Source organism: Bubalus kerabau, chromosome 16 (assembly GCF_029407905.1).
Source record: "Bubalus kerabau isolate K-KA32 ecotype Philippines breed swamp buffalo chromosome 16, PCC_UOA_SB_1v2, whole genome shotgun sequence".
Classification (NCBI taxonomy): Eukaryota; Metazoa; Chordata; class Mammalia; order Artiodactyla; family Bovidae; genus Bubalus; species Bubalus kerabau.
The window spans coordinates 68,308,842-68,333,358 of record NC_073639.1 but is presented as its reverse complement, the minus strand read 5'-3'; the positions used below and the strand labels follow the sequence as shown (position 1 = coordinate 68,333,358).

Below are 24,517 nucleotides of genomic sequence, written 5' to 3'. Positions count from 1 at the left end.
TATCAAGAGGCCACTTTCAATCATTAGGTCAATTACATGTCAAAGTCAGTGCTGACAATCTTGCAATATAAAAAGGGAAGGAAAAAACTGGCACTCTCCATCATGCGTCTAAAGAATGCTCTGGTCTTCGGTTCAGCATATTATTTACCTATGGCTGTGAAACAAATCACCCAAAACAGGTTGGCTTAAAACAGAAATATCATTTATCATGTCTGGTGGACTGGAGATCTGAAAGAAGCCTTCACTGCGTGGTTCTGGCTCAGGGCTTCTCATGAGTTTGAAGTCGGGTGAAAGCCAGGGCTGCAGTCAGTGGAAGGCTTGCCTGAGACCCCACTTCCATTTCCAAATTGGTCCACATGCATGGTTGACAAACAGGGGGGCTGTTGGTGTGAAGCCTCAGTTCCTCCTCAGGTCTGATAGAGTGCCCTCGGGACATTGAATCGCCCACATTGAGCGATTCAAGAAACCAAGACAGAGGCTACAATACGTTTTGTAACTTAGCCTTGAAAGTCACACGCTGTTGGGACTTCCCTGGTGGTCCAGTGACTAAGACTCCTCCCTCCCAAAGCAGAGGGCCTGGGTTTGATTCCTGGTCAGGGAACTAGATCTCACAAGCAAAAACTAAGATCCCACGTGCTCCAGCTAAGACCTGGTGCAGCCAAATAGATTAAATAAAAATGTGAAAAAGAAAGTCACACTGTCCACTCAGGTCAGCATAATTCAGTATGGAAGACGACATAAAGGCTGGGACTATTAGGAGGTGTGGATGGCTGGGGGGGCCCCCTTGGAGGTAGGTTGCCATTTCTGAGAATCAGGTCTAAGGAAAGATGGCAAGTGCTACAAAGGATTTTAGGCACAGAGTTGTTTATCACAGCATTGTTTACAATAGTAAGCAATTGTAAACAATCTACATGTTCTTCTACATTAAGGCAGGCTGAGTTGGCTTCAGCACAGATACCCAGAGAGGAACTGGGAGGACGTTATCTCATTTTGAGCAATGGCTATTTCTGCAAGTGGGCGTGGGACTGAGTCACATAGGTAAGAAACTGAGGTTCAGAGTGCCCCGATGTGGGACTGAATGAAGTAGGAAGGAGGACAGCTCTTCATTGACAAATCCATCCTGCTAGGTTCTTTCTCCATAATACCCCCAGGAAACTGAAACCGAGCACTTCAGCTTCTGAGCACCTGTATGGCTGAAACACCCTCTTAACCAGTCTATCTTTCCAGAGGCTTAGCAGCTTGCTATAGAGTTTGATCCCAAGAAGCAGACTGCCCAGCTCAATGTCAGGGGTCGGCTCTCATCCACTTCTCCAATCTTCTCTGTCACCTATGCTGACTAAGACACCAAGGGTTCTCTCCGGTATCCAGGGCTGGAAGGGCCACGGGAGATGCCTTCTCCTGTTAATTACCAACAGACACTTATCCCTTACTCCCTCTCCCTCCACCAGTCCAGTGGAAAATGACCAGCCATTTTTCTGACCTCCCTCCCTACCCCTGCCTCCAACACAGTAATTATCAGAGGTTGCAAAGAAAATGAGACCATTTCTGGAAGAAATCTATGGCTCCATCTGTTCCTATTTCCCTACGGCTTCCAGATCTCAAAAAGCTTTCAGTGGATGCAAACATGGGTTTGTGCAACCAGACTGCTGCAGTCTCCCTGCAGATAAAACTGAGTCCTACCCGCAAAGCCTGGGAGAATTCCACCCCTAAGGGAGAAGAGAATGAGAGCCTGAGAGAGCTGGATGCCAACTCTTACTCTGCCTCAGTCAGCAAACCAGAGGTGAGAGAGAAAAAGAAGAAGCCTTCCTGCTATAATCTGAACAGAGATGAAGCAGGTTGGCACATGAGCACAGGTTTTGGCAGCAAACAGACCTCATTTTGATTTCCGTCTCTGCCAAAGACATGCTGAGTGGCCTTGGGCAAGTTGCTTTGTCTCTCTGTGCCTCCCTTGCCTCTCCTTAAAAAGGGCAGAGTAAGAGGGTCTACATGGGCTTCCCTGGTGGTTCAGCGGTAAAGAATCCGCCTGCCAATGCAGGAGACGTGGGTTTGATCCCTGGGTTGGGAAGATCCCCTGGAGGAGGGCATGGCAACCCACTTCAGTATTCTTGCCTGGGGAATCCCCATGGACAGAGGAGCCTGGTGGGCTGCAGTCTGTGGAGTCTCAGAGATTCTGACACGACTGAGCACACATGCACACGTGCTGAAGAGAGTCTACCTCTCACGGTGCTGTGAGGTGTAACGAGATCTCATTTAAAGGCTCAGCAAAGTGTATGGCACAAAACGTGAGCATGGTGAATGGTCCTCGGGATTAAAATGGGGCAGTCCCAGGAAAGAAGGGCTTCCCTTGTGGCTCAGCTGGTACAGAATCCACCTGCAATGCGGGAGACCTGGGTTTGATCCCTGGGTTGGGAAGATCCCCTAGAGAAGGGAACGGCTACCCACTCCAGTATTCTGGCCTGGAGAATTCCATGGACTATACAGTCCATGGGGTCGCAAAGAGTCAGGCATGACTGAGCGACTTTCACTTCAGACCCACGGGACACCAGACTCGGGAACGGTGCCGACAGCATACATGTGTTGTAAGTCTGGAAATACCAGCACTAAATGAATGCATCTCTTGTTCTTTCTCTCTGGGTAAATGATTCCCACTTGGGAATCATGGTGCTCCTTTATCACTTTATGGTTTGTTGAGCCCCAAAGGAGGAAGAGTCTGGGACGCATCCTGGAGTCAGAGCCGGAGGGGCCGTATTCAAGACCAGGCCCTGCTGGCCTAGACGGAGCCTCTGCAGAATCAGGAGAAGGTGACCAGAGTGACGGGGGCAGATTGTTGAATGCCCCTGACCTCAGTTTCTTCATTTCTGCAGTGGGGATAAATAAGACACAGCCACTTGGCTGGGATGTCGAGGTCAGCCACTAGATCGCTTATAGATGGTCAAGCAGGGTTCAAACCCCACTTACCAGACCTCACTGAATTAACTGCACCTGTTCCTCCCCCTAGTCTTTAACACACCCCACCCCGTTTCCTGTGACCTGTGACCAAGCTTGGGTTTTTCCCATCTCCAAGAAAAAAATTCCCTTCCTCCACCCAGCATCACCTTCAGTAACAGCCTTAACTCTTTCACCAATAAGCTTCTCGAGACTTGCAGCCATTTCTTCAATTCCAGTTGGCCAGGCCAGCTGTCACTGTCCTCTTCTCTCTCTCTCTCCCTCCCCGACCCCGAATCATCTCTTTACAAAGTCACCAGAAACCTGGCTGCACCCAGGGCTGGCTGGTCCCAGTTGACAGGTGCCTAGTGATCCTGGCCCTTCAAGCACTGCTTGCCCCTGGCTTTGCTGCTGCTGCTGCTCTGGCTATATCATCTCCCGGGCACCCCCACCCCAAGCCCCTTCTTCTTTATCTGCGTCCTCTCCTGGGATGGGGGCAGGGCGTCTCTTCTCAAACCTCTACCTGGCCCACACCTGACTGCCAGCCTCTGGGCACCAAAATCCAATGGGCTCTTGGACATCTCCACGTGGCCATGGCACCAGCACCCAGACATGAGCTCATCCTTGTCCCCCGCCACCCACCTGCCTCCCTCCCAGGTCCCCACCTTAGGCAACAGCCCCACCGTCCACTCAGCTGCCCGAGCCAGAACCGAGGTGCCATCCTTGGCTCTTGAACCAGTCACCTCACTCTATCAGTTCAGCCTCCTGACGGCCTCCCGAGGTCATCGTCTCATCTTCATCCCCGTGACCTCACTCAAATCCAGCCCATTCGTCCATTCAGTGGTCATTTACTGAGCGTCTGCTGTGCTTCCAGCAGCATGGGAGGCGCTGGTCACCGGCACCCCTCACTGGATTCCTGGTACCCCATCTTCACTGGTCTCCTCCTCCGATAACATTTTCCTCCCAGAACCCTGAGTGACCTCTCCAGCACAGCGCTGTCCACAGAACTTCCTGCAGCGATGAAAATATTCTGTATCTGTACTGTCCAATATGGTGACCAATGTAGGCACTGAGCGCCTGAAATGTGACTAGTGCAGTGAGGGACTGAATCACTAAAACAAATACTCATTATTTGGCTGCTCCAGGTTTTAGCTGAGACAGTTCAGTTGTGGCAATCAAACTCTTAGCTGCGGCATGTGGGATCTAATTCCCTGACCGGGGATGGAACCCGGGTCCCTTGTATTGGGAGCTCAGAGTCTTAGCCGCTGGACCACCAGCGAAGTCCCAAGGAACTGAATTTTTACTTTGGTGAACCATGTGTGTATTAGTCATCTTGGGCTGACTTATGAATAATACAGTCATAAAAAAATATCACACTGGGAGACTTAAACAAAAGAAGTTTATTGGAACTTCCCTGATGGCTCAGTGGTTAAGACTCCACATTTTCAATACAGGGGGCACAGGTTCAATCCCTGGCTGGGGAAGTTATCATGCTGCACGGTAGAGGCAAAAAAAAAGGAAAGAAACTTTTTGTCTTAGAGTTCCAAAAGCTGGGGAGTCCAAATTTAAGGTGCCAATTCAGTTCCTGGTTTGACCTGTTTTCCTGGCTTATAAACAATATCCTCACATGATAGAAAGCTCTGAGTCTCTTCCAGTTCTTATAAGGGCACCAGCCCTATACAGTTAGGGGTTCACACGTGTTGTTGTTTAGTTGCTAAGTCATGGCCGACTCTTTTGCAACCCCATGGGCTGTAGCCCGCCAGGCTCACCTGTTCGTGGGGTTTCCCAGGCAAGAATACTCGAGCAGGTTGCCATCTCCTTCTCCAGGGGATCTTCCCAATCCAGGGATTGAACCCAGGTCTCCTGGATTCTTTACCACTGAGCCACCAGGGAAGTTCCAGGGCCTCAATGCCGGGAGCCGGCATATTGCATATTGAGTGCATATTGCATATTGAGTGCAGCACTTTCCACAGCATCATCTTTCAGGATCTGGAATAGCTCAACTAGAATTCTATCACTGCCGGGAGCCAGCGTGAGGAACTCCGCCCATGGCAAAGGTCATGAGGAAGGGGGTTCAGCATACACAAAGGCAGGATCGAGCCTCAGGAGTCCCCCTGGAAATTCTCGAACATCTACCCCCAAAACCAGAGTCTGCCTACTTTCTGCTTTGTGCTTTCACCTACACCTCTGACTTTACAGGGGGTTGTCCCCCACTACCTCTCTCTGAAAAAAGAGTTAGCTTACAGCTCCAGTTAATAATTCCTGGGTGTGACAGTGTTTCAACCTGCAAACTCCTTTGGAAATCCTCTAGCCTGCCTGAATAGGTTTTTCCGGCCCCATGTGATTGTTCAGAGCCTCCCAACTGTGAGAGGCCGGAGATGTTCTAAACTGTCTAAACACAGATTCTTTTAAGTAGTTAAAAGATTGATTAGAAATTGTATTGGTGAAGGGTTTTTCACTTGTTGGGCCAATGTTTGCTGCTAAGTCTCCATATCCCTTACCTACTGTGTCCTTGGCAGTGTATTGATTGATAAAATGGGTGTATAGAAATGCAAGTAGTAGCCTCAATGTTTGTAACCTTGGACCCTTGAGTTAATTCTTTTCTTGATTGAGCCCACCTCACCTTTGCCCTATAGGAATGCAACTTTACCCAATGCTTTTTGGAGGCTGGTACCTGACTTTAGAATAATCACCTTTAGAGAAAAATAAGTTTCTTAAAATGTTAACAGGCCTCTGGGCCAGAAGATGATGCAAATCACCTAAACTTTTGCATATGATAAGTTTGCAGGAAGAAAGCCTGGCTTACTGCATGATTCTACCCCTTCCCCCATTATCCTCTGTGCATAACTTAAGGTATAAAAACTACTTTGGAAAATAAAGCGCGGGCCTTGTTCACAGAATTGGTCTCTCCATGTCGCTCTCTCTCAAATTCTGGCTGAGTCTCCATCTGGAGCGCGGAACCCGCCATGCTTACTAATTATGCCTGGGCTTCTAAGATCCGACCGGGGAGGCCTCAGTGTCTCCTCTCCTTCAGGAGAACGGAAGGACACCTGCAGCCTACGTAAGTGGTGCAAACTTCTTGTCTTGAAGTTTTATTGGTCTCCTGCGTAAACCAAGCTACTCAGCCTCTTTTCTCCACTGAATTTCCTCACTGAGCTATCCTCATTCTATTACTCTTTATATCCTTAATTAACGTTTAATTAAGCAGTTGTTTCCTGATCCTCGCCTACGCCGTCTCTCCTTCGAATACCCTGGATCAGCCGGGGCTGGACCCCGGCACCTCATACCCTTATGACCAGATTTACTCTTTATCACCCTTACAGGTCCCATACATGGACCTGGCTTCAACATGACTTTGGGGGAGTCCATGACAGTGGGGCTGGGGGCAACCACACTGAACAATGGGGCTCAGGAGGGAAAGTCAATCATGTCCTTCCAGAGTCCGCAACCTTCTCAGCTCCTCAGCGCCCTCAGGATCAAGGCCAGACCCCGGACAACGGCCTACAAGGCCCTGCAGAGTCTGCACCTGGATCATCATTCTAGCCCAGGGGTCCCCAACCTCGGGGATCTAATGCCTAATGCTCTGAGGTGGAAGTGATGTACTAATAATAGAAATACAGTACACAATAATTGCAATGCGCCTGAATCATCCCCAAATCATCCCCCCCATCCCTGTCTGCAGAAACACTGTCTTCCACGAAACTTGGTCCCTGGTGCCAAAAAGGTTGGGGAGCGCTGCTCTAGCCTCTACTTGCTGTCTTGACTGCTGCGAGTCTGTAGAAGCCAGAGCGCTGGCCCCCATCACTGGGCCTCTACACCAGAAACCCCCTCCGCCCAGAACATGTTTCACCTCCCGCTCCCCACACAACCCCCACTTCTTCACCTCACTCTGATTCCCGAGTCGGGGATCCCCCTTAGACATCTGTGAGGGGCCCTCCTCCTTTGTGTGTGGAAGCTGTGAGCGGCAGGGACAGGCTGGGCCAATGACACAATGTCCACATCCGTGGTCCCTCCTCCCAAGGATGTTCCTCAGGGATAAGGCAGGAAGGTGGTCTCAGGGACCTGAGGGTGCTGACCGGAAACAGGAGCAAGGACCCCTTGATCTTTCCTCTGGGAAGCCAGCCCTTGTGGGGTTCAAGCAGATGATCTGAGGAGGAAGTGTTTCAGTGGGATGAGCATGGGGCTTTGAAGTCAGGCCTCGAGGGTGGGGGTTTCTGGGCCCCATTTCTGCACCGCTCATCCACCCACTCAATCCTAAAGGAAATTAACCCTGAATATTCATTGGAAGGACTGATGCTGAAGCTCCAATAGTTTGGTCACATAATGCAAAGAACTGACTCATTGGAAAAGACCCTGATGCTGTGAAAGATTGAAGGCAGGAGGAGAAGGGGACGACAGACGACAAGATGGTTAGATGGCATCACTGATTCAATGGACACAAGTTTGAGCAAGCTCCAGGAGATGGTGAAAGACAGGGAAGCCTGGTGTGCTGCAGTCCACGTGGTTGCAAAGAGTCGGACAGGACTGAGTGAACAACAACATCCATCCACTCACGACCCTCTTTTGGTGGGGAGAGGCATGCCAAGTGGCATGTGGGATCTAGTTCCTCCACCAGGGATCAAACCCATGGCCCCTCCAGTAGAAGTGCAGAGACTTAAGCATTAGACCAGCAGGGAAGTCCCATGATCTCATTTCCATATCAGTAAAATGGGTAACAGCACCTCTCAGGAGGGTTACTGTGAGAATTCAATAAGGGAAAGGAGGTTCGAATGGATCAGGCACTGATATAATTCTACAGATAGAGCCTTTCACAAAATGAAGTCACCTCTTTGAGTTTTAAGGTGGAAGGCCTAGCTCCAAGCTATGGTAGCAGAGAAAAGGAAACTGAGGGTCAGAGAGGACCTGAAGTCACGGACAAATGGGCAGCGGTACTGAGAACGCAGGTGCCCAGATACCCCCGAGGATTAACTGCCCAAGCAGCCTGTAGGTCCAATGGAGGGAAGGGACACTCCCCAAAGTGCTCACCTTTTCGAGTGGAGGGTTCTGCCTTCTACCTTTCGGACCTCGAAACTAGTGGGTCCTCGCGTGGGGAGACCGAGACGGCTCCCGCTGTACCCTGGTGGGCTCCCTGGAGACGGTGTACCTGGATGCCAGGAGTTTGGGAGGCGCACTGAAAGTGCTCTCTCCTCCAGATTGCACACGACTGACCCAGTGTGTCCGGGGCGGGGTAGTCCCAGGGAGGCGGCCGAGTGAGCGTCTGCTTGGGCCTGGGCGGTGCTGCTCTGGCCGCACCCTATGGGCGGGGCTGCAGGAGGTAACGCCCCGCCCCGCCCCGCCCCGCCCCGCCCCCTGAGGCTGCAGAAGACAGCTGGAGGCTCATTTGCCACCCCTGAGAGAGAAGGCAATGGCACCCCACTCCAGTACTCTTGCCTGGAAAATCCCATGGATGGAGGAGCCTGGTGGGCTACAGTCCACGGGGTCGCTAAGAGTCATACACGACTGAGTGACTTCATTTTCATTTTTCACTCTCATGCATTGGAGAAGGAAATGGCAACCCACTCCAGTGTTCTTGCCTTGAGAATCCCAGGGACTGGGGAGCCTGGTGGGCTGCTGTCTATGGGGTCGCACAGAGTCGGACATGACTGAAGCGACTTAGCCGCAGCAGCAGAGAGGCTTCTTGACTCAGGGGTGGTCGATAAGGATGACAGTTTCCCCCTTCCCGTACGTTGGGAGCTACTAACAATACCTCTACCCTAGATGCTGCTGATATGGTGTCCACCACCCCCACCTCTCATCCCAGGGTTGGGGAGGCAACCGGCCCAACCCACATAACTCAGGGTTCCTCCATTGTCCAATGTCTCCTTCTTTATTCAACAAACAGATATGGGGCTGCGATCAAGACCCTTCTTCCCACCACTGTGTGACTGGAGCAAGTAATTAACTTCACCTCGCTGAGCCTCAGTCTCCTCATCTGTAAAATCATAGCTTTTTCAGGATTTATTGAGAGAACGAGTAAGGCCTGCAATGAGGGAGGCTATTCCTGTTGACACTGTGCTCCATTCCACCCTCTCCCCATCAACTCAGCCCAGGAGACCCCCTGTCTGTCCACTTAGAGGCCCAGCCCTGTTGTTTGTTTGGGGTTGTGCAGGGAGAATGGCTAAAGCCACAGCTGAAACCAGCAAGATATAGTCTCTGTGACCTTGAACAAGACACTGGCCCTCTCTGGGTCTCAGCTTCTCCATCTATGGAAGACAAGAGCTGTACTTAAAAAGTGAGAGACAGCTGTGCCCGGTGCACCTGTGACGTGCCAACCATGTGCTCCACACTTCACCTGCATCCCAGAAACCCTAGGGGGCTTGCCAGCAGCAGCAGCAGCCGCATTGTACAGGAAGAGAGGCTCAGAGAGGTGGGGTGATGTGTCCACGGTCCCACAGCCAGGAGTAGGGGTGCTGGGCTTGCGCCCCACACTTTCCTCTGTGAGGAGCTTGGGCCCCTGGGAAAGCAGGGCTAACTCTGGAGGGGCTTCGTCTTGCCCTCCTTCCCAGTGCTCACTGGGAGGTGCACCCTGGAGGAGCAGCCACCACCCTGCCTCCACCAGGCTCAGCACAAAGCAGGGGCAGAGCTGGTGCTCCGACTCCAGCTCATCGGAAATGAGATGGAAAAACACAGGAGAGTTGGCCTGGGAAGGGAGGGTGCTCAGGAGCCGGCGCTGGCTCTCTGGGGCTGCAGCGCAAACAGCTGAAACAAGATTCCATTCCTTTGAGCGTGTGAGGACCTACTGTGTGCCTGGCACTGAGCGGGGCCAGAGGGTGGGTGGGAGAGTTAGGAGCCGTCCCCGCCGCCAGAGAGCTCACGCTCCATCACACGAGCCCCCCGAAGCATCACTTACATAGGCCGCTCACCGTGTCCCGTCACTCTCACCACCTTGAAGCTACGGGTGCTGTCATCACCCCCAAGGAGCGTGTCTGGAAAATGAAGCCCAGAGAAGGACAGTGATTTGTCCAGGGTCACACAGCTAGTCTGTGTTGGAGCTTGACATTGGGCCTGAATTGTCTCTCTATGGGGCTGTTTACTGAGCATCTACTATTAATATGTGTAGTCATGGTACGCCATCTCCGACTCTCCCCCTAGAAGGAAACAAGCTCAGAGAGGTTAGGTAACTGGTCAAGGTCACACAGCCAGGAAGTGGCAGAGGAATGAATCAAACTAGGGCCTGATTCTCCCAAATTTCTCCTGGCCCAAGTGGGGAAAAGAGAACAGCTGCACCATTCACTCATTTAATTGTTTATTCATTCAACAAATGTTTATTGAGCACCTCCTCTGTCAGGTACAGGGACAGGGTGGACCACAAAAACTTGAGCCAGCCTCTGTCCTCAGGGGGTTCATGGTCTTTTTTAATATTTATTTTACTTTGGCTGCACCAGGTCTTGGCTGTGGCATGCAGGATCTTTAGTGGTGGCATGTGGGATCAGTTCCCTGAGAGCATGCTCAGTCACTCAGTTGTGTCCAACTCTGCAACCCCATGGACTGTAGTTCGCCAGGTTCCTCTGTCCATGGGATTATCCTGGCAAGAATACTGGAGTACGTGGCCATTTCCTCCTCCAGTTCCATGACCAGGGATCGAACCAGGCCCCCTGCATTGGGAGCATGGAGTCTTAGCCACTGGACAGCTGGGGAAGTTCCAGGATCCTGGTCTTGAGCGTGCCCATGGGGTGCTGGGACAGAACAGCCATTTCTTCTAGAATTGGGGTGGGAGGTGGTGCTGCTGCGGACGGCTTCCTGGAGTTGACTCTGGAATTGTCCACCTTCTGGCTGGGCCACCTGGCCCCAGAGTCATTTACCTTCTGAGTCTCATCTGAAAAATGGTGATAACAAAGTCCACCTTGTCCAGTATGGCTCAAGAAATGTCACTGTTATTACTAATATTATAGTCTCAACCAAGCCCCCACGGCAGGGCACAGCAAGTGGGCAGAGGAAAGGGGTGTGAGCCACCAGTGTCTAGGCCTTGGGGAGAGGCAGAGAGCGCCAGCATCCTGAGAACGTGGCCACAAACCTGTGAAACAAATCCCCAAAGGCCTCAGACCTGGGGTGGCTGCAGAGAGCCTAGGGCCGGGTCTGTGGCCTTGGCTGGACCCCTGGGGCCTCCAGCAGGAATGAGGTCAGGGCTAGGGCCTGTGATCAGAGGGGTGGAAGGGAGCCTGCGAGGTGTTCGGGAAGCAGCAAAGGGTGGGGGTTTGAGAGGGTGGAGGAATCTGGGCTTGGAGCACTAGGGCTGGCATAACTTGGGTTCAGATTCCATTGGGCACCTCTAGGCCTCAGTTTCCTCCTCTAGAAAATGTGTTCCTGACACCTGCATGGCAAGATGGAATCAGATCATGCTAACAAATTGTTTTATTTAACAGACACGTGTATAGTGTGTGCTGTGGGTCAGGTGCCGCTCCATGGACCTTCTGCCCGGGTATTTTTAAGTATACCTGTTTTATTTCTTTGGCTGTGCCAGGTCTTAGTTGTGGCATACAGGATCTGCGTTGCTACCTGTAGGATCTTCTTGTTTCGGCAGGAAAACTCTTGGTTGAGGCATGTGGGATCTAGTTCCCCGAGAAGGGATCGAACCCCGGGCCCCTGCATCGGGTGTGCAAAGTCTTAGCCACTGGACCACCAGGGAAAAGTCCCTGCCTGTGTATTTTTAATGAGAGGTACGTGCTCCTACACCACAAGGGCAGCGGCTACATCATGTGATGGTGTTACAACGACCGGATTTTACTTTCGAATCAGGAAAAGCAGTTAACAGCCAGGAAAGTGAATTCCATTTCGGGAGCAGACCGGGACCTGGGAGGCTGGCTGTGGGCTGGACCAGGACGAGAATTCAGGACAGCCCAGTCCCTGCCAGGGCTGCTCTCCAGGAAGAGAACTGGGAACCCTTCTCTAAGGGAAATCGGCCTCTCCTGGAAAGCCAACTTGCGTGCGTGCGTGCGTGCATGCATCTGCACATGGATGTGAGTCTGTGCGTGCATGTGTGTCGGTGTGTGCGTCTGCACATGGATGTGAGTCTGTGCGTGCGTGTGTGTCGGGGTGGGGGTTGGGGGGGGACATCCCGGTCCTCACCCTCCGCGGCCTCGCTGCCAGCCGCCAGCCCCACCGTCTGTTGTGGCAGATGTTTGGCTGTGCCATGGCAACGCCGGAACAGGATGTACCTCTGGATTGCAGCAGGGACAAGCCCAAGCTCACAGGCCGCCCACACCGTTCCCCTCCCCAAAGGCCTGCTGCGGAGAAGAACCGCTTGGGTCCAGGTTGGGGACAAATGGTACTTGTGTCCGGAGGGAGGCAGAGATGGCATCCTCCATGGGGTCAGCGGTGGGGAGGGGAGAGGGGAGGAGGAGGAAGACACACGTGTGCACAGCCCAGCCGAGGCCCTCCTCTGGGAGCTCGCAGCGGCTTCCCTCTGCCCGACAGAGGATGCTAAGGAAACAGCGTGGGAAGAGGAGCTGCCGTCAACAGGGCTGGTCTGCGGGCGGCTGATCGCTGTCTTTCCCACGATTACAGTGGCTCCTCACGGAGGGAGGGCTTTGTGCCAGGACATGTGCTCAGTACTTCGTCTAGCAAATATCTAGGTTCACGGGTCTCTGCTGTGTGCCGATGACGCAGCGCACATCTTTGTGACAGCCCTGTGAGGTCATCCCTGTTCTTCAAATGAGGAAAAGGGGGCACGGAGAGGGGAAAGCCAGCGCTCTGGGTCACAGAGTGGGTGAATTAGGGGGCAAGACCTCGGGCTGTCTTGCTCCCAAGCCCTTAAGTGTGGTGACGCTGCCGGGACCGGCCACATCCTCTGCAGGGCCCGGTGGGAAATGAAAAGGCCTGGCCCTCGTTAAAGAGTTAAAGACGGCGAGAGCATCAGACCAGACCAGTCGCGGGGCCCTTGTAAGTGCAGGGTTCTATGCAGCTGCCCAGGAAGCCAGGCCCCAAGGGCTCGGAGGGTGGGCACAAGTGGCTTGGAGAAGCATCAGACCAGGATAGTGAGCCCCAGCCTGGCCCCTCCGAGCTGCAGTGATCTGAGTGTGATCTCTGCTCCAGGCAGCCCATGTTTCCCCATCAGAGGGGAGAAAGGACCACCCACCCCGCCCAAATGCTGTGCTGAATTCCCTAGAACCAGAAGCCTGGGAGATTGGAGGCCAAATCTTAGCTCAGTGCTAAAGTTCCTCTGTCCTTGGGGATTCTCCAGGCAAGAATACTGGAGTAGGTTGCCATGCCCTCCTCCAGGGGATCTTCCCAACCCAGAGATCAAACCCAGGTCTCCCACACTGTAGGCAGATTCTTTACTGTCTGAGCCACCAAGGAAGCCCATGAATACTGGAGAGGGTAGCCTATTCCTTCTCCAGGGAATCTTCCCGATCCAGGAATTGAACCAGGGTCTCCTGCATTGCAGGTGGATTCTTGACCAGGCTGAGCTACCAGGGAAGCCCATTGTTTTATGAAATCTTTACATTTTCCTTTTCAAGTATGAGAGTAACAACAATCCTATTGGAGAGATTCTGGGATTGATAAAGGGAGGGGAAAACATCGACCTGGACTCCTAACCACCTAGCCACACTGCCATTGGCAGGTTGTGTATTTTCTTCCTGACTTTCACAGGCAGGCTTTCTCTCAGGACCCCCGGGGGTGAAACAGAGGCTCCTCTCTGCCTCAGGCAGGAGCATATGAATGGGGGAGAATGATGAATGGATGGATGTTACAAAGGAGTCTGGTCTGGATGACCTTTCAGATTCTTCTGGACTCTAACTAAACTCCGGATTCGTTGAGGGGAGGAGGGGGGTGGGCAGTGTGGGGTGGGGTGGAGGGGCCGAGTCCAGTGAGCCAAGCCCAGTGTGCTGGGGCTCTGAGGTGGTCGATTCTGGGCCCAGTCCTGCAAGGATGTGGTTTAGGCAGTTGTGAGTGCCCCCAAGCTTTCCCAGCTGTGGGGTGTGTGTGTGTGTTGGTTTAGGCAGTCGTGGGTGCCCCCAAGCTTTCCCAGCCATGGTGAATGACACTTGGCACTCATTTTCACAGCATATTTCATTCATTTATGCTCATTTGATACCGACTGAGTGCTTGTTATGCACTGGGCTTCCCCGGTGGCTCACCGTTAAAGAACCCGCCAACAATGCAGGCGATGCAGATTTCGGTCCCTGGGTTGGGAAGATCCCCTGGAGGAGGGCATGGCAACTCGCTCCAGTATTCTTGCCTGGAGAATCCCCATGGACAGAGGAGCCGGGCAGTTGCAAAGAGTCTGCCCATGGGGTTGCAAAGAGTCGGACACAACTGAAGCAACTGAGCATGCACGTACTATGTACAAAGCCCACGAGGGGCTGGCTCTTTTGGAGAGAAGATGCGGAGGTAGAAAGTGTATGAATTTGGAGTCAGGTACCCTGAGCTTCTGTCCCTTCCTGGATGTGTGGCCTTAATCCGGGTGACCTAACCTCTCTGGAGCTTCCACCTCTTCATTTGCAAAACAGTCACCGCTACCCTGAGGATCGTCTCAGTAACAGACATGAAACATCTGCACGCAGGTGCTGGGTGCACTTGACTTCCTTCTCCCCTCCCGCCAGTGCCAGCAGTAGCAGCCACTGACTCAGTAAGTGGTGTGCCAGCAGAGAAGAGGTTTGCATACATTCTCAGCTAATTCTCAAATTATTGGCCCCACGAGGTCGGTAGCACTGTCCTTCACCTGTTGTGAGATCCAATTTCAAAACCAGAGGGAGCTCTGCGCCTCCAGCTGCCTGTGGGAGAATCTGTCTCTTAGCATCCAATTCCCAAGCATCCTTTCTTGTGCTAGGGCTTCTGCTGACACTTCACTTGCAGAAACAGTTAACAACAGCAAAAAGGAATTTGGGGCTGACACCGGACCCTTTGCCAGAATACTTCAGGGTGTGTGAGCAGCTTCCCTTTAAAGGTCAAATACAGAGAATTTGATCTGGGGGCGGGAAACACACCTTGTACCACCAGCCAAGGTAGCCTTTGAAGTGGGTCAGATTTCTCCGGGGCTGGAGGCTTCATTTCTGACTCGATGTTTTCCTGCTGGTACCTACAGGGAGATCAGATGCTGCTTCAAGCTTGCTGCTTTCTACTTCTGCGGTGGGGGCGACAGCTCTGGTTTTGGGTGGAGAAGGAACAGTAGTACCTCCTGGCTTCACCCCCTTTTAGAGGTCACTGTGGCCAAATGACTTACACCCTGAAGGCCTGATTCTTCGACTGAAAACTGAGGGTAACATCAAAGGGCCTTTGGAGAGTTCCACGGGGTTCATTAAAGTGCTGGGTGCGCGGAAGTCTCAGGAATATAGTTCTGCTTCCTCATGTGAGGGCATTGGGGTGGGTGGATGGCCTGTCCTGGGCAGGGCTGACCTGATGCACCGCTGCCAGACACCTTTGGACAGGGCTTCCCTTCGATGCAGTGAATCCTTCTGAAATGCCGGGAACTCCTCCACGCTCTGCCTCCTGGAGCTTCTTGAGGTCTAGCCAGGAAGGGCTTCCACGAGCATGCGGCTGCTCCCCTGCCTGCCCACAGCCCCTGGAGGCGAGATCTGGGGCCCCACGCAACCTCAGGCTTGCTACTCTGAGGACAAGATCAGGTTGTCAGTCACAGGAAGGTTCTCCGGGGACCTGAGTGAAGAGAGTATCTGGTAATCTGAGAACACCCACATTCTGGAAGGGCCATGTGGAAGGGTGGGTGTTGTCTGCAGAAAACATGTGTGGAATGTGATTGTAACTGGTGGAGGGAAAACCTACTCAACTGTACCGCATTCCTATTGCAATGGTTTTCTAGACGTGGCCATCACAATTCCCAGAGAATCCACGGGAATCGCAAGGAGTGCTGGACCCCCTGCTCCGGCTCAGATTCACCTTGGGAGCCTGAATAGAATGTGTTAGGGGTCTCCACCTTGCCTAGGAGTGTCCTGAATCATGACCCTTGTGGTTCAGTTCCAAAAACCTCATATATAGAGAGGGGCTACATTACAGCTTGATGGGACCAGGCAGCAGTCACCCCACTCACCTTCTGCTTTAATTTTCTACTGAATAAGCATTTCCTAACCATGATTTGGACATCCTAGGTGGCTCAGTGGTAAAGAATCTGCCTGCCAATGCAGGAGAGGTGAGTACAATCCCTGGGTCAGGAAGATCCCCTGGAGGAGAAAATGGCGACACACTCCAGTATTCTTGCCTGGAGAATCCCATGGACAAGTCATGCAGGCTACAGTCCATGGGGTCAGAGTCAGACAACTGAGTGACTGAGCACAGCAACCATAATCTGGCTTCAAGTGCAGATGTTCCTAGAACGACTCAATGTGCTAATCGGCAAATGAGAGTCATCTGGTCGGCTTGATGCTTCTAGTATTTTTTTTTAATTTTTTAATTTTACAATATTCATTATCTTTTTTTGCTGATGGCACGTAGGACTTCAGTTACCCAGGGATCCAACCAGTGTCCCCTGCATTGAAAGGTGGATTCTTAACCACTAGATTGCCAGGGAAGTTCCCACTGATGGTTATAATTCTGATTGTAAAGTGGAAAACTTGCATCCTGTTTATCCACCCATCTCCTGTGAGTACAGGGGAGGGGTGGAGTAAGTCTAGATGAACTAAATGGAGTGTGTACTGTCCCTGGACCCACAGGCTCTGGAATTTCGTAGTCCTGTCAAGGCACTAGTGGCAGAAGGGTGACACTCACGTGACTCGCCCGTGGGACGGGCAGGTACGGCACCAAAGGCAGCGAAGAGGAATTATGAGCGCTGTTTGCCCTGCTAGATGCACAGAACCCCAGGAAGGCAGCGTTTTCCTCTGGCAGCAGCCTGGCTTGGCTCAGACACCACGGGAGGAGAGCCCCCAGAGCTCTATCTGCAGTGAGCTGTGGCCTGAACTCGGCCTGAGCCTTTGCTGTGTCTGGTGACTGGGGTCCCCTGGGGTTCCTGTCTTGGCTGTTAGCCATGATGAGCCCCCTCCACCCCATCCCTTCTTGTGCGTGAGCAGTTAAGGTGGTGAATTTCTCCAGCACACCCCTCAAGTTCAAGTCCCACCCAAGGTGGGGGCAGACAGGACAGGTTTTTTTGGGATACAAGTGACCACCTTGTATACCAAAAGTTGGCCCGCTCTTTCTTACTGGCAAGATCAGGAAGAAACAAAAGACGATTCCTGCAGCAGCTGACCTTTCTCCTGGTTCTTTCTCTGGTCTCACTTGTCCAGCTGTTTGGCACGGGGCCAGCAAACAGCTGCGTCTCGACTTTCCTGGCCAGGGCTGGAGGGGCTGCTGCTTTGTTTTTTCTGCACAAGTTCAGAGGTCATCGAGCATTTATAAAGAAAGTTTATTTTCCTCACAAGAAGCACACAGACTATATACAGTACACACCAACAGAAGTAAAAAAAAAAAAAAAAAAAGTGCATTATGCATCTTCTACTGCAAATTCACAGTACAAAAGATACTGCCTTTTAAATAGATAATATAAAAAAACCAAGAAGAAAAACAATATATAATAAAAAAATCATTGATATCGTAACGCAACACACTGGCACCCACTGGCAGCTTCTGGAAACCAAAGGGCAGGCAGTCTTGGGGGCAGGGGAGCTCCTGACTGGAGGGAGATCTGTACCTGCATTTTGTTGCAAAGAACTCAGGACACCAAAAGAGAGGAAAACGGGGCAGGGGAGACAAGATGGTAAGAAAAACTCTACTGAACAGGAGAACAGCTGTGTGATGGGGAGGGTAGAGGAGACGGGCAGGACTGTGGTCCAGAGGGGGCCAGAGCTGGCTGGCCTACCAATCCTGGCTTTTCTTCGTTTACTATGGGCCCTTGGCTGAAACAGCGCCTGCCTCGCCCATAGGGACCGCCAGCCAGCGCTGTTTCTAGCGATGCCCCTGGCCTGGCTGTGGGCAGGCTGCCCAGCAGATCAGCCCAAGTATGGGGAAGGCAAATTCCAGCCCCAGCGCCAACCACCGCGGACAAGGCAAAGTATCCAATCACAGAAGGCGAAAGCGGAACGGCTGCCCATAAATACACAGTATTTGTAAACTATTATTAAGGCACTCGATTGTAAAACAATAATTACAGTGTTGAAGAGGAGGGAGGGAGCGGCCATCTCCTTGCACGGTGTGGCTGACAGAGGGACAGTGGAGGACGGGGGTCTGGCTTTAAAGGGTCCCGCTAGGAGACTGACACCGGCCGGGGCCAGGGGGTCTACTACAGGACGAAAAAACGAGGCGGTCACGTCCAGATCCACCGCACGGTGTCGCTCCAGACCATTCAAGGTGACCCGCTCCACAGCTTGGGTGACAGGCGTGTGTGTGGATGAGGGAAGGGGAACGCACTTGATGCTCTCGTTCAACTGACAGATGTATAGACTCAAATATATGTATCTGTGCAGAATGATCTCACACACACAGGTATGCATCTGCAGAAAGAAAGTGAAGTCACTCAGTCGTGTCCGACTCCTTGCGACCCCATGGACTGTAGCCTACCAGGCTCCTCCGTCCATGGGATTTACCAGGCAAGAATACTGGAGTGGGTTGCCATTTCCTTCTCCAGAGCAGATGATAAAAAGACCAGGTAGCTGAACACAGGGATCCGTGAGTACCTTCGTCTGGCCAAGATGCTGGGGTAGGACAGGAGCAGGTGAACCTGCACTGTGCTGGCCGGACGTCCCAATCTCCTGCCACCTGGCTCACCTGCTGGAGGGACCCAGAGGGACTCGCTGCCCGCGCGCGTCCAGGGGAGCCCTGCTGGCTGGCAAGCCAGAGCGGCGTTCCCAGGCGGCAAACAGTGTGCTGGTCTTCCAGCACCTTGGGTGAGATTCTGCATGTGACCTCGACTAGATGCCAGCACTTCCTCTCACTAAGGAGCAGGGGCCCCCTGGGATGGGGCCTGAGTGCAGGGCTGACATACAGGGTTGTCCTGATGTTAGTTCTATGGCCGTTCTGGCTCCATCCTAGGTATCCATCCTCTGGGCTTATCCAGGAGGGAAAATGCTTAGAAAGGGCTGGAATGCTTTCTTAGCTGGAAAGGGTGGGATGGATGGAGCACAAGGAGACTGGACAGAGTAGACTCTTGCCCAATGGAATGAGTGGCCCCACCCAGCAGAGAGCTGTTTGGCAGCCTGGAGGTTGGCACGGGTGCCTGCACTGAGACCAAGGAGGCAGGGGAGACTAGGGGCAAGAACCCTGTTCTCAAGACATTCATGCAGTGATGCACGCTGCCACGAGACAGAGATATGGACATCGGCAAGGTCAAGTGCCAACTAGAGGGCAGCACTGTATCCCCTCTCTCTGTGACCAGTTCCCCGCTTTGACTCAACAAAACTCAATGAGAAGACCTCCGTGTGTCAATGCGAGAGAAAGATCTAGACAAGTTGAATCTCCTGCTGGCATGCCACGTGAATGAGAGGGAAAATGGTGGGGAGGTGGAGGGGGAAGAGGAAACACAGCTGAATTTATGGGGTACCAAGCTGATTCAGCATTCCATGAAGATAGCTGGTCACCAAAATCCATGACTCTCACAGCATAAACCTCTGCCGCCCACATTCAGAATTTCCCCCATCCGCTAAGTGTACAGACAAAGCATTGGTCAAGAAGCTTATGGTGCAAGCTTTCTTTTCGGAGACCACTAATGCATCTGTCTTTGTCGAGATGCCCCCAAGCCTGGTAGAACACTCTGGTCTTATTAGCTAACATTTAAAATAGCAATCCATATTGGTCTTTACACCACTGATCTGGGAGAAAAACCTTCATTCTCTTCTCCAGGCTAGAATGTTACCCATCAAGAAGGCTTCGCTTTGTTCTGATGGTGGGGACCTGGGCCCTAGTTTCATTAACAGACAAACTTCTGACAATGAATGGATAACTCTGCCAAAAGCCAAAGACCCTCTCATCTTTGTAATCCTCTTCCCATCCTTTACCTGGATAAAAAAAATCTATGGCTTTCAAAATGAATGTCTTCAAGAATATATCATACCCAGGCATGGTTAAAAAAAAAACAACATAAGCCTGTCATCATCAAATCTACAGGATTCTTTTGACACAAAAATTGACCCACCACATGAAATGCAATTTGGCAAAACACTGAACCTGATACGTTTTTTTTGAGACCATGCTCTTGTGTTGGCTGAGAGAGGCACAGACCCAACTGGGTTTTCTGGAATAAGTGGATCATATTAGGTGATTCCAATTGATAGCGGTGGGGAAACAAATTCCTATTAGGTGAAATAACATATACTTAAAAAGATTTAAAAAAAAAAAAAAAAGGTCAGGGAGAAAAAATTTCTGGAGAGAGGGTTTTTTGCAAAAGCTCTACCCACGAGCTGAAACATGGACTGGCCTTGTTTCTGAAAACTCTGCATGGGTTGCTCTGAGAGGCCCAGTTAGGACCAACATAAGATGGAGACTCATTTACCCACTTCTGGAATTCGGCTGGCCCTTGAAGGATGTCTAGTTTCACTGAAATAATCCGGTGGACCCATCTGAGGGCAAGCTGCAACTGTGGGAAAGCTTCAGCCAGTAGGGGTCCCCCGATGCCCAGGGGACAGACACTGGGGGTGGGCTGGCAAGGACTGGGTAGGGAGGAGGGCAGGGTTTGGCCTGAGGTGACAAAAGAGGCGGGGAGGCCTTCTAACTCCCCGGAGTTTCTTCCCCAAGGGCCTGGGCAAGCCCTGGGTTTTCAAGTAAAACCAGGGCTCAGGAAAGGTTTTCTATAAAGGGCCTGATTATAAAGTATCTTCAGTTTTGCAGGCTACATGGTCTCTGTTGCCTGTTTGGTAATTTTTGGCTAACCCTTTGAAAATATGAAAAAAAAAAACAAAACAACCCATCTTAGCTCATGGGGCGACACACCCCAGCCATGGTTGGCTGACCCCTGCATGAAATCTAACCAACCTCTTTTCTCTCTCCAAAATGTTTTAACACCCTGTCTTGCCTGCTGACATCAGAGGAGTCCCTCTACTCAAGATCCTGAGGGGCTACCCTGGAGCCGGGCGGGACCTCAAGCCTTCCCGGCCTGCTGGGAAGAGCCATGGAGAAGCAGGAAGCAGCGTTCTCACCGCAGGAAGGGGCGACTTGTAAACATCTGAGCAGCTTCCCACCAGTCCCGCTTCTCGGAGAAGCTGCTGCCGAGCTGTTCCTCGAGTGACTGAGCATCTCTCACTGCTGACCTCTCCCTTTCCTCCCCAGACTTGAGTACATGTGACCTAATGAACCTGAGTGTCGAAGCTCCAGTGGGGTGACCCATGTCTCCGAACCCCTTTCCCAGCCCCGCCAGATGCTCGAGCGCCTTCAAAATCCTCGTAGGACCTTGTGGCCTTCTGCAGCAGGTGAGACTCAACGATAACTTTGTGGGTCCTTCTCCCCAGATGGGGGTGGACAACGAGGACCACACACACACACTTTGCCCCTGCCTCCGCCAGGGCTGGCCAGACACGCATCACTCAGCTGTGACAACACGCCAGCACCGGGAAGTCAAAGCTCAGAGGACCTCCACACACCCCGGGGTCGGTCTGACGACAGTGTCTGTGCCTTCCTGTCGCTTTAAGTAGCGGTGTTTGGTGTGGGCAACTTTAAAAGTCTTGACGCTTTTGGGGGAGGGGGGCGTGGGTCCTGACAGCAACAACAGAAAGTTCTCTTTAGGAAAAAAAAAAACCTTTTCTGACACAGCATTTTCCCCTGGAACAAGCCTTGGTCATTACTGGATTTTTAAAAATAAAAAACGTGCACAGCAGGATTAGAGGTAGGAATTCTAGTGCCATCCACGGGTTTCCCCATGAGGGCCTGCATGAGCGAAGATGAGCCCCTGCGGTGCCGATGCGACACCACGGCTATTCGTTTGCAGGTTGTGCATGGAGCTGTTTTTTGATGCGTGCACATCTCCGTATAAATGCTCTTCTTAAAACACGAGTCTTCTTGGAAACACTCACTTTGGGGTCAGAGTCTACTGGCCGACAGCTGCTGGTTCTCACAGGCCACAGACACCCAAGCTCCCCTCTCTCTTCTTGTGCTGTATGTTCGGCAATTTTGTTGCTTCTTCTCCCCTCTGCAAAGAGGCGGGGAGGAAAAACGAGGATAACGCCAATTGCTTAAGGGACATCCAGACGGCAGGGGTGGACCAGAAATCCACAGGGAGGCTAAGGGAGGGATCGCACAAGTCCAAACGCAGCCAGAGGTGGGTCAGCTTTTGCCCGGCCATGAAGGGCTTTTCAAGTTTTCCGGGGCAGATTTCCCTGATGGTTTCGAGGTGGCGGCCGGACTCCTGCCGGCCGGTGGGGGCTCGTGCAAGAGGGAAGACTCGCTCAACCTGGCGTCCTGGGAGTCGGCCGCGCTGGACACGTCGGCCTCGCCGGACAGGTCCTCGGTCGAGAGGTTGAGGCTGCCGAGCTTGGCCAGGGAGTGGGAGCGCTTGAGCGGGGATGAGACGGTGAGGCCCGCCAGCCGGAGCCGGGTCTCGATCTCCTGCGTGCGCTGCTTCACCAGCCCCGGCTTCCCGCGGACGCTGTGGATGCTGTCGCTGCTCGAGCTCCGCGTCAGGTTGGAGCTCATGGAGGACGAGGTGGGGGTGTAGCAGATGGTCTTCAGGAAGTCTCTGGAGAAGTGACTGGCGTGGTCCAGGCGGCACAGGAAGGGCGGGGGGCTCTTCAGCGGGGCTCCCTCCAGCAGAGAGGGACCGGGCTCGGGCTTCTCGGGGCCCGGGGCTTGGCCTGGCAGAGGCAAGTCCTGGTTCTCCTCGGGGATGGCGGCCGGGCCGTCCCGGCACGGGGCCCCCAGCTCGGCGGGCGTGCCCTTCAGCCTCTCCAGCTCTTTGGTGTGCTTGCGTACAAGGCCCGCCTTCTGCAGCTGGATGATGGACTCCTGGTGCTGCATCAAGTAGCTGTTGCTTGTGGGTTTCTCGGCCTCTTTACTGAACAGGAGCCGCAGGTCCTTGGCCGGCTTCGGATCTTTCCTGGGTGACAAGTCTTCCTTCACTGCTTCCAAGCCGGGAGGGTTCTTATCACAGTGAGAATTCTTCACGAGGAGGGACTTTGGTAGGGCTTTGTGAGTCTCTCTGGAAGGTTCCGGAAGGCTGGCTGGGGGCTCCAGGGCAGCCCCGGCCCCTGGGCCGCCGTTGTCTGGCCTCCTTGAGCCTGTTGGTAGTAGGAAGGGGGCAGTATCGGTTGGGCCAGAGGCCAGTTTTTCCAAAGCTCGGGACCTGCTGGCCACAGGGGAAGATGTGAGTTGGGGCAGGAAGGTGGGCTGGGTGCAGATGGCGGCAGCACCGGGGTTCTTGCATCGCTCCCCGAAGGCCTCGGGGGTCCCGCCGGCTGCCGGGTACATGCAGTCGGCGCAGGATTTGTAGGAAGGCTTCACTTTGTTAAGGATCCCGAAGATCGCGTCATGCTGAAAGGGGCAAGAACATGGTGAGGATGCAGTATAAGCTGAAAACCGAAAAACACAAGGAGGGTGGTGGGCAGTGCTCTCCCTTCAGCTGGTGTTGGGACAGAGTGCTCTCAGAACCGGAACCTGCTCGACTGTGACTGATGCAGGTTCGGAGACGAGTTAGAGACACTCAGCTTCCTGGAAGCTATGAACCCATGATCCTGGACAAATCCTTTGGCTACACAGCCAGGAGTGGGACCTCCAAGGGCCTCCCTTCTCGAAACCTTCTCAACCCCTGCCTCTGCCACCTGCACCAAATGACCCTTTCCAGTGCCCCGATTTCGCCTGGAAACCAGGGTGACTTTGCCCTCAGAGGATCGTTGTTGTTGCTGTGTCACCCAGTCGTGTCTTGACTCTTTGTGACCCCACCAGGCTCCTCTGTCCATGAGATTTCCCTGTCCACGAGGCAGGCATACTGGAGTGGGTTGCCATTTCCTTCTCCAGGGGATCTTCCCGAACCAGTGATCGAACCCGTGTCTCCTGCACTGGCAGGTGGATTCTTTACCACTGAGCCACCAGGGAAGCCCTCAGAGCATCGTGCGAATTAGTGAAATAACGTTTCTGGCAAGTAACTGGGTCTCCATTTCAGAAAGGGCCTGGAGTCTGCAGCCTGGTGACGACCCTGCACGTCTGGCACAACAGAGCGTGGCTCCGAGAAACCATCACCCGACTGTGCTCTTCGCAGAGAGGTGGCGAAGAGCAAAGACGGCTTGGGAATGACTCTAATACAGACCCGAACGCGGGTGCCTGCAGCCTCAACGAGGGAACCAGCCGGAGGCGGGTTTCATACACCAACGGGGTCTGTAAGACTATGTAAGATGGTGCTGCGGGATTGCTATCAATTTTCCCAAGGTGGCAGTGGTACTGTGGTCCTGATACACATGGAAGCACTTGTGATGGGAACGACAGACTGGGGATTTGATTTGTTTCCACCTGATGTGAAGAGCCGACTCACTGGAAACAACTCTGAGGCTGGGAAAGATTGAAGGCAGGAGGAGGAGGGGGCGACAGGGGATGAGATGGGGCTGGATGGCATCATCGACTCAGTGGACACGAGTCTGAATAACCTCCAGGAGATGGTGATGGACAGGGCAGCCTGGCGTGCCGCAGTCCATGGGGTCGCAAAGAGTCAGACACCACTGAGCAACTGAACAACAGTCCGGGGTGTGGGAATGTGTAC

General features: G+C 52.9%; 2 protein-coding genes across 2 annotated transcripts in view; both read right to left on the bottom strand.

Moving 5' to 3' along the window:
* Nucleotides 1-24,517, bottom strand: part of CORO1C (coronin 1C) — a 141,277-nt gene that overhangs the window by 87,482 nt on the left and 29,278 nt on the right. The window lies entirely within an intron of this gene.
* SSH1 (slingshot protein phosphatase 1) overlaps nucleotides 17,234-24,517 on the bottom strand; it is a 56,616-nt gene continuing 49,332 nt past the window's right edge. Inside the window, exon 15 of the mRNA XM_055550722.1 lies at nucleotides 17,234-23,298. Within this exon, the coding sequence (XP_055406697.1) occupies nucleotides 22,096-23,298 (1,203 nt within the window). The 3' untranslated portion in view covers nucleotides 17,234-22,095. The remainder of the gene's footprint in view (nucleotides 23,299-24,517) is intronic.